Source organism: Nymphalis io, chromosome 17 (assembly GCF_905147045.1).
Source record: "Nymphalis io chromosome 17, ilAglIoxx1.1, whole genome shotgun sequence".
NCBI classification, from domain to species: Eukaryota; Metazoa; Arthropoda; class Insecta; order Lepidoptera; family Nymphalidae; genus Nymphalis; species Nymphalis io.
This window is the reverse complement of record NC_065904.1, coordinates 11,750,185-11,763,839: the sequence shown is the minus strand read 5'-3', so window position 1 is coordinate 11,763,839 and position 13,655 is coordinate 11,750,185. Positions and strand designations below refer to the sequence as shown.

At 37.8% G+C, this 13,655-nt stretch overlaps 2 protein-coding genes across 6 annotated transcripts in view; both read right to left on the bottom strand.

The window, feature by feature from the left end:
- Positions 1–16: 16 nt before the first annotated feature.
- Positions 17–4,478, bottom strand: LOC126774933 (WD repeat-containing protein 89). The gene is made up of 7 exons (XM_050496593.1): positions 4,223–4,478; positions 3,742–3,965; positions 3,007–3,182; positions 2,409–2,672; positions 1,891–1,979; positions 1,124–1,226; positions 17–160 (listed from the first exon to the last, which is right to left on the bottom strand). Exons 1-7 carry the CDS (start codon positions 4,369–4,371, stop codon positions 23–25), a joined length of 1,143 nt encoding a protein of 380 aa, XP_050352550.1. The 5' UTR covers positions 4,372–4,478; the 3' UTR covers positions 17–22.
- A 744-nt stretch (positions 4,479–5,222) lies between these two features.
- LOC126775160 (translin-associated factor X-interacting protein 1-like) overlaps positions 5,223–13,655 on the bottom strand; it is a 425,426-nt gene continuing 416,993 nt past the window's right edge. For 4 of the 5 annotated variants that reach the window (XM_050496952.1, XM_050496954.1, XM_050496951.1 and 1 more), the window contains 6 exons: positions 13,178–13,286; positions 11,740–11,906; positions 11,286–11,481; positions 8,207–8,359; positions 5,658–5,832; positions 5,224–5,451 (listed from right to left, as the gene is read on the bottom strand). In XM_050496952.1, coding sequence (XP_050352909.1) covers positions 5,288–5,451; positions 5,658–5,832; positions 8,207–8,359; positions 11,286–11,481; positions 11,740–11,906; positions 13,178–13,286 — 964 coding nt within the window. In that variant the 3' untranslated portion in view covers positions 5,224–5,287. Of the gene's footprint in view, positions 5,452–5,657; positions 5,833–8,206; positions 8,360–11,285; positions 11,482–11,739; positions 11,907–13,177; positions 13,287–13,655 lie in introns of all 5 variants that reach the window. The other variant, XM_050496950.1, reaches the window with a different exon arrangement.

Here is a 13,655-nt window from a genome sequence, read left to right as displayed (position 1 = left end):
AAATAAAACAAGATAATAAATATCAATATGGTTTATGTCTCTTGTCGTGTAAACTCTGCTTCCTAAGTTTCTTTGTGATCGGGGTTATAGATTCTTGGCATTCGTCAGTGTTCCAAACGCTTATCAGACCCGACTCTCCGGCGGTCACTAACAAGTCACGCTGAAAATTATTTAAACATACATTACTATCTTATAAAATTTCATAATAGGCAGTTGGTTGTAAACGAGAAAAACTATAAAAAGTTTTTTTTTCTTCTATTTCTGGCGTGTATCTACATTCTACGCTAATTAAGCGCGAAATATTCTGCCAATGTCAAGTATAATAGCATCTCTATTATTATAAATATTATAATAATGAGATCAATCGTTTAATAACAAGTTTATGATTCGAATGGGCGAGGTAACTTTGAAGTGAAGAAGAATTTATGTAAATATATTATTATGTTTGCATAACATCATAAAAAATATATCATTATGTCAACTCACAAATAATGCACTATTTAAAATATTATGTTTTTTTTTTAAATTCATTCTAGGCTGTTACAATGCTGTGTTAATGTATGTTTCTAATGCATCAATGTCACGTCAAATCATTACCGATTGACAGAAGTCGAGAACGCCCCTTGGCGGCAGGACTTAATTAATTAATTATAGTTGACATTATTTACTAGAGATAAACTAACGAGATAAAGAAAAAAGATATAAGAGATTAAGATATTTATACGAGTACACCAGACAGTTAAATGTTGACAAAAAATAAAAGGGAAGGTAAACACATACAGACGCAAAAAGTATTTATAGCCCGAGATTTACACATTTCTTGCGATTTCCTAATAACTCTGCTATGTAATACACTATTGTAATACAGTTATTGTATAATATATGTATTTATAATGTCGTAATATTCCGATATCCACTTTAATTTTACTCTCATAGTTCCGATAACCACTTTGCCGACATTCAAAAAGTATTTTTGCTCGAATCCAATCGTGGTTTGAATAGGCTATACAAATATATACTTTAAACTTTATTTTTTTCCATAAGTATATTTATTTGAAATGTGTCCATGCCAAGTGAAACCTTAAGATATAATAAAAAAACTATATAAATGAGTATTGCTTACATCATCATCATAGGAAGAACATCTGACAACTTGCTTGTTCTTAGTGAAGTTAGTCGTAGGCTGTAGTTTCTTTCCTGCCTCCGTCACTGACCTTAGCACAGTTCTGTAATTACAATAATGTAAATACATAGTTTAAAGATAAATAGCATACTTTTACTGGTGGTAGGGTTTTGTGAAAGCTTGTCTGGGTAGGTACCACTTACATATCAGATATTCTACTGCAAAACAGCATTACGTAGTCTTGTTGTGTTCCGGTTTGAAGAGTGAGTGAGCCAGTGTAATTACATGCACGAGGGACATAACATCTTAGTTCCCAAGGTTTGTAGCGTATTGATGATGTAAGCAATGTTTAACATTTCTTACAATGCCATGTCTATAAGCGTTGGTGACCACTTACCATCAGGTGGCCCATATGCACATCTGCCTACCTATTTTATATAAAAAAAAAACTTTTTTATGCAGAACACAAATGACATGCCCTTGTCTGGTTATTATTGTCATGTGTTATTGTTTAAAAAGGTAAATAATATTGATACAGAGACCAAATATGCTATTAATATTTTACGATGACCAACATAATAAGCGATTATCAAAATATAATTTTTTCTTTTAGTAAGTAATTCTTTTTATAAGTGATCTTTACTTTTATATAAGTGTGCCAATTTTAATAATATAAAGGGCATTCACCTCATGTCAATTCTATAACGAAATGCTTTAGTATCAAAATTAAAACAGAGCAAATTAAAATATCTTTATAAAGTCATTACCCATCTCCTCCGTATGACCCAGCCAATATAACCATATCATCAGCAGATGTGAATGTATCCACGAGGTAGCAGTCATCCGATCTCAGCCTCTGAAATGGTAAAATATTGTTGAGTTTAAATTTATGCCCTTTTTTAGGTCTCTATTATTTCTACATAAACGGGAAAAACTTTAAATACATCAACTCTCAAGACTCAAGGAAAGAGACTAAAGTTAACAAGCTATATTGCACTTTCTGTGTTTAAAATTAGTAGTCTGGGTGCTTTATACCCATAGATCTTGTAACCAGTGCTATTCATTGTATGCTCTGCATAAAGAAAAATCTGCATGTTTCAAATAAATGTCTTCCAAATTAATATACAACACACCATAGCGGAGAATGGTAAAACAGACATCTAGCAGTTTTGTAGGTGTAATTCTAAACAGGAACATATGCTGTAGACTTAATTGGAGGGGTAAAAAGAATATTAATATTTCTTTCAAAAAGGACATTCCTAGAATTCCTATAAAAAAAAATTACTTTTATACTTCTGGCAATCTTATCCCGATTATAAGTCTTGATCATATCTCCAGTAGACGTGTCCCAAGTCTGCAAATCATTAGACTGGGTAATGCAAGATACTCTATTGTCATTTAGCCATGTGATTTTCTCCACTGAATTCTCCACATTCATGGAATATATAAGAGCATCATCTTCAGTTTCTTCCAATAAATTGTACACATTGAGAAGTCCATCTAGTGATCCAGTAGCTAGAATTTCTGTCTTTTCTTTGTGGAATTTTACCTGAAACATAACAAATTTTTTTATTCAATAGCACTGTTGTGTTGAAAATAGTTCAGTTGTTAGTTTAAAGGGGAGCAAGTACAATTCAATTTTGATGTGCTTAATTTATGATTATACTTAATAGACAAAAGAAAAAATTATAATAAAGAAAACTGCATCAGCTGGACATATTGTTTTTTATCACTCAAAATAGAAAACTGCATTTCATAAATAAAATTCTGCTTATGTAATAATTAAACAAAGATATAGATAACAATAATTCTTTTTTTTATAAGACTATATGTACAATATGAAATCGTTAGCTAAGTCATTTTATCTTGTATCTATATTTTACCTGTGTGATATCATCAGTATGAGAGTTCCAGTAACCACCGAGTGGTTGAGGTTTTCTTTGGTCCCAGAAGACAAGGTAAGCGTCCTCCTGAACTAACTGGCTGCCGGCACAGATAACACGACCCGTACAGGAAATGTCCATAGCATCATAAGGTCTTGCAGGAGTGTCCTCCTCTTCTAAAATAGAAAAATGAAATGTTAATAAATACATTTTGTATTAGATATAATAATAGACTATCTAGTTTTTCAATAAACAATATTAGTTACCTCTAGAATATATAAATATAATAAATAAAAAACTGAGTATACCATATTTAATACTTTTATATATTATTGTATTTTTAGGAATTAGTTATGTTCATACACATAGTTCAGGGTGTTCTTGACACATATAAAGAAGCATGTGCCTATATTAATATGTCTGAATATGGTTCATTGTTAACCAGTGCATATATATAAGGCAAACATCTCTGATCTTAGAGGTAATGGCATTGTGGTGATCCACATGGAACAAGCATTAAAACCTTCTCCCTAAAAAATGAGGTTTCAGCCCATCTGTGGGACATTTACAGGCTGTTACTTTTACTGGTTTACCCAGAATCCAGTTGGGCTAGCGAAAGCTCAAGCTAATAAGCTAATAATGCTTTAGGGGTTACCTGCCATCATTTTGTTAATTAACTTTTCTATTGTATAAATTGGATACATATTATTTAATTATTATACAAGATAAAACAACCTTCATACTGCTGCACACACAAGCCACTGGTTCTCGTGTCCCACAATTTAATTCCATCGTGGCCAGCTGAGTAAAGCAAATAGTCTTCCTTAGGGCTGAACACTAAGTCTGTTAGCGCTTTCTGATGGCCGCTTAGCCGACAAACTTGGTTTATGGATGATTTTCCAATGTCATATACCTCGATACTATTATTATCCGATAAACTGACTGCCACATTCAATGATCTAAAAATACATAGTATAACTTGTAGTAAAGTAAATGTATTACTCCTTTATTAATAATAAACAACATAAATCATATTCTGTAACTCTTTAAGCTTTTGTGAAAGCCTTGTTAATATTTATATACTATATATATTCTGTTTTTACAAATTACTTTATTTCGAAAACGTAAGTTAATTATGATGTTTCTATGTTTCATAGACGTAAAACAAGTTTCTAATAAAAATATTCATATATATATATATTTAAATATTACTTACTTAGTTAAACTTAGTTTATTTATATAAGTTGTCTTTAACGTAACTGCAGTCTCTGTGAGTAGATTAAACTTTCGGCTAAATAATTTGTCTAACTCTTCTAGACTCACTGTATCTTTATCTATTTCCTCGTTTTCTATTATATCACACATATTGGTAGATATATGAATCCACTTTAAAACTGTAAATTAATCAAATTAAAGAACTAAATAGTACAAAACACTTGCTTTATAACCTATCGCAGCGGCATGATTTCTGTATTTACTGTCATTTTGATATATTTATTATTTTTAAGTGACAGCAAGTGTCACTAAAAGTACTGCCATAGGACTAATCGATTAAGTCGAGTTTGATAATGCCGTCGATTCATTTTTTCTGTTCCCGAACGCATCGAATGCAATTATTTAGTAATTCATTTCCACTTAGGTGTTATTTAGGTTTAAAAACTAATGCTTTCATATTCATTTTTATAAATCATCTGGAAAATAAAACTTATACATATAATATATGTGTATGGTAAGAAACTTTATTAATTTTAAACATAATATTACAAACTTTGCTAGTTAAATTCTGTGATAATAATTATACGAATAGCGTTGTCCACAGAGAATAAATAGCTATTATTGATTTATTTATTATATTTTAAGAGCTGACGATGAGCTGGCCCAGTGGACAAGTGAAATTTAACCGAAAATCGCAGGCAACACTCAATTTTCATGTGCTTAATAATTGTTTATTATACATTAATCGTTTAGATGAGTTTGCCACATGTTTATTCTAATTATATTTATAGCTTATTTTACGAACCGGCTCATTGTGCCAAAGAGCTGGTTAGCAAAACACGCTCAAAATCTTCTCTGAAGAGGAGAGGAGTCCTTAGCTCACCATTGCAACATTTCGAAGCTATTTTTTTCCATTTATTTATGTACGATACGAATATCATTAATATTTTAATACATGTTATAATTAATAAAAAAAAAACTGTTTATAACGATTATTTTTATTAAATTAAAAATGATAGTCATTATGACAGTATAATTTTATTGTATAATAATTCACTTGTAGTCGTTATTTGTGCCTTCTTGTTCCTCTATAGCGCTGCCCGACCCGCTCGATATCTCCCGCGGCTAGTCTGGCCACGAGAGTGCGCAGCGGTATCGGCCCGATACTGCTCAGATCCGCCGTCTGCTCCGAAAAAGCCCAGCGGATGTAACGCTCCATGCGGATATGATCTGGAATGGTAACGTCGTCATATTGAAATGTTTAATGTTGTGTTGTGTTGAATTAGAATTTATTTAATCTAGAAAGATAACAGTCCGAAGGGATTTGAAGACGGTCATTCAAAAATATTTGCGTATTCATATTTAGTAGGTCAAAATGTAAAATATTAGTTATAAAGTATTTATAACAACGCATTTTCAAATTAATTGACGCGTACTTATCGCCGGATCGACAATGGCGAAGGCTCGCTTCAAGCCGTCGACAGTAACGGTCTTGTTGACGTGCTTCCCTCCGAGTTCCGCCACCACTTCTCGAATGTATTTGTCTTGAGCTAGTTGGCGCTGTCTGTACAGCTCTCTGGCGAAATCCACGCGATCGAAGCCCTCCTCATTCTTTAAAACAAAAGACATATTTTTAATCTATCTATTAAGGCAATATGCCTTAATAGATAGATTAAAAATATGTCTATAAATGTAATAATACTATAACATTATTTGAATATTCGAAGACACTCGAATTGTAAATTTAGATGCAACGTAAATTCATTAATTAATAAAAAATAATGCCTTCAATGGTTAAGACAATACATTAAAAAATGTTTGCTGCAAAATGCACAACATATAAAATTAAAAAAAAAGCCATGAGGTTATTAATAGGTATAAAGTATTGTGTGATGTAAATATGTAATATATAATGTAATTGATAAGACTAAGATATTATTATTATTATTATATAGGCCTCTGCATCTCTGACAGATGATTTAAGCGGCATCGCGAAGGCACTTGCGTTCATGACTGAAAAGATGCGAGAGAGGATCCTCCGGCCGCACTTCCGACAAGTGTATGCGCCCCCAGATGGGCGGGGGTTTGAAGCCCGCTCATGACGCCTAGTGCGTTTTTCTTTTAGTAGTTTAAACCAGTCATTGTCATGCTTTGATTGACCTTCGTGAATAAGGCGTCGCCACTTGGCACGGTCCTCTGCCAGTTCCTCCCATCGATTACTAGGGATGTTAAACGCAACCATATCACGCTTAGCGCAATCTTTGTAACGGAGCATAGGCCGCCCAACAGACCTCTTTGCATCCACAACCTCTCCCAGTAGTATTTGCCTTGGAAGACGGGTCTGCTCCATTCGACGCACGTATCCCAGCCACCGTAACCGTTTTTTTTTTGAGAATGGCCATGATGCTAGGCAGCTGTCCCTCGCCTAGAACAGACTCGTTTGTCACGCGATCCTGCCATGTGATGCCCAGAATGTTCCGAAGACAGCGCAAGTGAAATGTGTTTAGTCAGCGTTCTTGTTTTGCGTACGTTGTCCACGTTTCTGCTCCATACAAGAGTGTGCTTAGGACACATGATTGGTAAACATCCATTTTTGTTTTTACCGTAAGGTGTCTGTTATCCCAAGCCCTTGAACAGAGCCTCCCGAACGTAGAGGCTGCTTTGCCGATGCGGAAGTCGATCTCTGAATCAAGCGAGAGATTGCTCGACAAATGCGACCCAAGGTAGCAAAATTTGTTAACCACCTGTAAAGGTGCGCCGTTAAGCAAGATGACTGGTTGCTCTAAACATCCTTGCGCTAAAATAACGGTCTTCTTGCAGTTTATGGACATTGAAAAGAGGTCGCACGCTCTGGCAAATTTGTCCATTAGACTCTGGAGTTGAGCTTGGTCATGAGCAACGAAGGCAGCGTCGTCAGCGAAGAGGAGACTATCTACAAATAGGTCCTTCCTGTAGCGTTTGGACTTGAGCATTGAGATGTTGTACAGCCTACCATCGGTTCGCGTGTGTAAGTGGACGCCTTGCTGTTCATCTCCAAAAGCAACCTTCAGAAGCACTGAGAAGAATATTCCGAACAAGGTGGGGGCCAGTGCACAACCTTGACGAACACCACGGCGTATGTCGAATGGCGTGGATGCGTTGCCATTGTGCAGGACAGTGACTTCCATACCTTCGTGGAACGATTGCACTATCCTTAGGAGTTTTGGGGGGCATCCAATTCTGACAAGAACCGATTACAACCCCTCTCTGCTTACGGAGTCAAAAGCCTTATTTAGGTCTACAAATGCAATGACTAGGGGGGTATGTTGCTCCCTACACTTTTCTTTTAGCTGTCTGAGTGAAAATATCATGTCGACAGTTGACCGTCGGGACCTAAAACCACATTGTGCCTCAGGGTATACGCGGTCGGCGAGCCTTTGTAGTTTGCCTAAAATGGCCCTGGCAAAGGCTTTACCGACGATGCTAAGAAGAGATATTCCGCGGTAACAGTTGCAGTCGCCACGATCGCCTTTGCCTTTATAAAGAGTGACGATGTTAGCATCTCGCATATCCTGAGGGATGTAGTTTTCTTCCCAGCACTTAGCCAGGTGGTTATGAAAGAAAAAAAATATTATATATATTTATACATATAATATTTTTATTCCTTTGATGTGTTCATAATGATTATAGATTTAGCAATAAATTACTAAATTTAAAACTTATATTAAAAAAACAAGGGGTCCTAATTTTCTGCACAAGATAATATAAAAGATAAAAAATCGTGGAGTTACAATTAATTAATTATCATGTAAACATATATCGATTTAATTGTACAGAGTTTGTATTAAATATATTTTTAGTCTGTATTTAATTTCGCTGTCAAACTTTTTTCTTCCTTGCCGAATACTTTTAAATTTCGAGTCGAGAGCGGCTTATTTATATTATTCTGTAAAATAACAATTAATATATCCAAACAAAATATATATAGATTGCGATTTTAACTAACCTCGTAAAATAATTTATCCAAATTAATGTCAGTTGCGTTTATTTTCAGTTTAAGTTGTTTCTTCATGACATCTGTCAGGTTTTTGATTTCGACTTCACTTTTGAGCGGGAAAGTAGATCTTGTTACTTTTTCAAAGTCTTCAATTGTAATAGTCTATATAAATAAGTGTAAGTTATAAATAACAATAAAGATCAGTTTTATTATAATAATAATTGAAAAGCTTTTCGGATTATACAATTAGGTTAAACACTACAAATGCTTTAATTTTTTTTAGTTTATTATTAATTAAATTAGTCTTTCCAGGTTTAAAGTAATTAATTCCTGAACGGAGTTTGATTTCTGAGAATCAAGTGTAACGCTTTGGTATTTAATAAGGAAAATTTGTCTTTGACTATGACTCATAGATATATACAGGGTTACAGGGTAATATGTCACGATCCTTTTAAAGGGTTATAGTTCAGGACAATAGCTATCAAATGACCCCCAAAATGCTTATGCAAAAGTGTATCGTTTTCGAGTTATTAATTTTTTAATATTTTTTTTATTTAAAGGATGTTTAAGATTCTAAAATTCAATAAAAAAAAAATCAACGTATTTTCCCTATTTTTTTTTGTATTTCTTGCTAGGGTACATCCTAGTTAATAATAACCAGTTATAAAACAAAAACAATCTTCAAGCATTTTTAAATTACAGATCCAAAACTGTACAACTTTTCGATTTTTAATTTTGATTCTTTAAGTTACTCGCAATTTTTTTGTAAAAATCACTATGGCTCTTATCGTGCGGATCATTTTAAAAACATCTGCGTTTCCTTAGCTATCCATCGGTACATAAAAAGTACAGTAACAATCATAAACTCAGGAGAAAATTAGATAACAAAGAGACCAGGTAGGAAATTCTAAGAAATGCTATTGTTAAGAAATTAAATCTGGATCAAAGACAAAAGGACCTCAATGCAAAGTAGTTAAAGATTATTTTTAATAGGGGTAATAGGTAAAAAAGGAGAGATAAACCAGAGCTGTTTGTGGAATACTATTATCAATTCCTTTGAATTTACCGTCATTTTTTCTAATTTCCTTTTATCTCATTTCTTTTAGGAATAAGAGTAATAAAACCTTGTCGGGGTACATAATACTCACTGTACTTGCACTGCTCGTATAGTGTGGACGCGCTTTAGTGAATATTGATTTCTTAAATTTTTGAAAAAAACCGCTTCGTTTACTGGACTCTGTTTCTTACAACTTCGTGACTCGGCTAGCTAAAAGGAATTTGTGATTTGTGTTTATGATAACTTGGCGCGTAAAAAGGACTATTATGGCTGCAGAACAAAATTCTTCTCGTCGTCCGTACTATAATGAGGAATACGCTGACATCTTATTTTGCTATGGATATTGTAACGGTGACGCCGCAGCTGCTCGTCGTGAGTATAATCGTCGATTTCCGGATCGCCGGACACCTGACAATAGTGTCTTTATTGGTGTGTATCGTCGAATTAGAGAAACTGGTCGCGTGCAAAGGAGACAATCTGATTCCGGACGCCCTCGTGTCCGTTCTCCAGATGAAGAAGATGTAATTATTCGTCATTTTCGAGAGAACCCTACAGTTTCCACCAATATTGTGGCAAACCGACTGGGCGTATCTCAATGGAGAGTCTGGTTTACTGTCCACGCGGCTGGATTGTATCCCTATCATTACACACCCGTACACGTGATTGAAGCCGATTTATGCTACTCTATGATGCAGAAAATCCCAATTTTTTGAGAAAAATTTTATGGACAGACGAGTCAAAGTTTGACAAAGATGGTATTACTAACTACCACAATATTCGATATTGGTCTCAAAAAGAACAGGGAAACCCTCACAAAAAGCGATTAAGCGGTTCCCAAAGACGTTTCTCGGTAAACGTCTGGATGGGGATTATCAATGATAATCTTATTGGGCCACATTTCCTACCTGATAACTTAAATGGTGAAAGTTATGAAAGCTTCGCTGAAACTTAGGCAGAGAATGATATTCCAGCATGATAGTTGCCCCGCACACTTTCGAATGTCCGTAAGACAGTGGCTAGACAGCAATTATCGTAATAGATGGATTGGCAGAGGAGGACCAATCCCATGGCCAGCGAGAAGTCCAGATTTGACTCCGATGGACTATTATGTCTGGGGGCATATGAAAAGCCTGGTTTATGATGTTTCACTAGTACAAACAATTGAAGAATTCAAAACAAGAATAATGAATGCTGCAAATTCTATTCGACATAGCTTGAGTAGTGTTGTAGTAAAAAGTGAATTAAGAAAAAGAATGCGTATTTGCGTATACGAAATAGGGGATCTCATTTTGAACACGAATTATGAATAATAAACAGTGTAATTTCGAAAGTATGGAGTAACTAAAAAGATTAAGTATTTTGTTTTTGATTTAAATTCAAAATTGCAATGACAGCTCTGGTTTATCTCTCCTTTTTTACCTATTACCCCTATTAAAAATAATCTTTAACTACTTTGCATTGAGGTCCTTTTGTCTTTGATCCAGATTTAATTTCTTAACAATAGCATTTCTTAGAATTTCCTACCTGGTCTCTTTGTTATCTAATTTTCTCCTGAGTTTATGATTGTTACTGTACTTTTTATGTACCGATGGATAGCTAAGGAAACGCAGATGTTTTTAAAATGATCCGCACGATAAGAGCCATAGTGATTTTTACAAAAAAATTGCGAGTAACTTAAAGAATCAAAATTAAAAATCGAAAAGTTGTACAGTTTTGGATCTGTAATTTAAAAATGCTTGAAGATTGTTTTTGTTTTATAACTGGTTATTATTAACTAGGATGTACCCTAGCAAGAAATACAAAAAAAAATAGGGAAAATACGTTGATTTTTTTTTATTGAATTTTGGAATCTTAAACATCCTTTAAATAAAAAAAAAATATTAAAAAATTAATAACTCGAAAACGATACACTTTTGCATAAGCATTTTGGGGGTCATTTGATAGCTATTGTCCTGAACTATAACCCTTTAAAAGGATCGTGACATATTACCCTGTAACCCTGTATATTGACTAAGACTATTTATACTTTACCTCTCCGTCTTTGCTATGCTTATAAAGTTGTTCTTTAATCGTGTACCACTGAGTCCAATATCCCCAGTAGATGTCCTCACTGAGCTGTCCGTGCAGCACCCCCCAGAATAGCTTCACTTGCGGCTCGTCCAGCATCTGCTCAGCTGCAGCGCATAGGTTGTAGGCCCATTCCGCTCGAATAGAGGGTTGCTGGTACCTTACGTGCCGATAATAATTTATCTTATAAATAAATATTAATGCTCGTTTAAGTTACAACAATTCCAATTGTTAAATATACTTAATTAAAACAGGGCATATAATATTTGAGTCAAAATGTAACTATTCAATTAATTATATAATTCACTTATTTATCCTGACGAAACTGCAGAAAGTACCTATCTAAAATATTTTAAATACAAATATAAAAACAATGAAATCTTATCGAAACGGTGAATTAATTAAAAGCACCTCTGACCTGTCTTCAAAGTAGCGCGTGAGGTAGTCCTGCATGTGAGCGGAGCGCTGGCGCAGCTTGCCGCGCCACACGTCGTGCACGGCGACGCGCACGTCGCGCCGCGACAGGCGCACGTTGCGAACGCGCCCCGAGTGCCGCAGGTACGGCGGGACCGCGGCGTCCGAGCCCTGCGCCGCCCGACACTGTTACTGTACCGCCCAACATGACCCACCCCGAGTGCCGCAGGTACGGCGGGACCGCCGCGTCCGAGCCCTACGCCGCCCGACACTGTTACTGTACCGCCCAACATGACCCACCCCGAGTGCCGCAGGTACGGCGGGACCGCCGCGTCCGAGCCCTACGCCGCCCGACACTGTTACTGTACCGCCCAACATGACCCACCCCGAGTGCCGCAGGTACGGCGGGACCGCGGCGTCCGAGCCCTGCGCCGCCCGACACTGTTACTGTACCGCCCAACATGACCCACCCCGAGTGCCGCAGGTACGGCGGGACCGCCGCGTCCGAGCCCTACGCCGCCCGACACTGTTACTGTACCGCCCAACATGACCCACCCCGAGTGCCGCAGGTACGGCGGGACCGCCGCGTCCGAGCCCTACGCCGCCCGACACTGTTACTGTACCGCCCAACATGACCCACCCCGAGTGCCGCAGGTACGGCGGGACCGCGGCGTCCGAGCCCTGCGCCGCCCGACACTGTTACTGTACCGCCCAACATGACCCACCCCGAGTGCCGCAGGTACGGCGGGACCGCCGCGTCCGAGCCCTACGCCGCCCGACACTGTTACTGTACCGCCCAACATGACCCACCCCGAGTGCCGCAGGTACGGCGGGACCGCCGCGTCCGAGCCCTACGCCGCCCGACACTGTTACTGTACCGCCCAACATGACCCACCCCGAGTGCCGCAGGTACGGCGGGACCGCGGCGTCCGAGCCCTGCGCCGCCCGACACTGTTACTGTACCGCCCAACATGACCCACCCCGAGTGCCGCAGGTACGGCGGGACCGCCGCGTCCGAGCCCTACGCCTCCCGACACTGTTACTGTACCGCCCAACATGACCCACCCCGAGTGCCGCAGGTACGGCGGGACCGCCGCGTCCGAGCCCTACGCCTCCCGACACTGTTACTGTACCGCCCAACATGACCCACCCCGAGTGCCGCAGGTACGGCGGGACCGCCGCGTCCGAGCCCTACGCCTCCCGACACTGTTACTGTACCGCCCAACATGACCCACCCCGAGTGCCGCAGGTACGGCGGGACCGCCGCGTCCGAGCCCTGCGCCTCCCGACACTGTTACTGTACCGCCCGACGCGTACGTACGGCACGCACATTGCACCGCGAGTAAACATGAATATCCACTTATAAAAGGGACGCTATCTGCTTGTCATTATATAATAAATCTGCCAAAATATATTAAATAATTGTATACGGAGCTACTTACCAGTCCATCAAAATACTCCAAATGTTCGCTCTCTGCGGCCGGTCCGAGTTCCTTCAGCAAAACCCTGAGCATGTTTCTTGAGGATAAGCCGCTGGCCAGTTGCCACCAGCTGAGGCGACAACATTCATTGTTTAGAAAATGTAAAATATTTAAAAAGTAATGAATTGTCAGTTGTCTCATCCCAATATTCTTGGTAAGAAGTGTGAGTAAGGTCTTTGTCAGTTAATATATAATAAAGACAAATAGAAGCAGTAATACATTCATATAAATACAAAACACACAAACCAAATATTTACGCGATATGAGAAAGAAGCCGTAACTTTCTAATAAAATAAATCGATTACTTTTATTAGCGTGGCGTAATAAACTATTAAGAGACCGTAAATATCCAAATGTTGAACTGAGAGCCTCCTCTCGCCTATCGGAGAATTGGAGACGATATACGTGTATTAAAAAAACATATTATATTAGAAGTTAT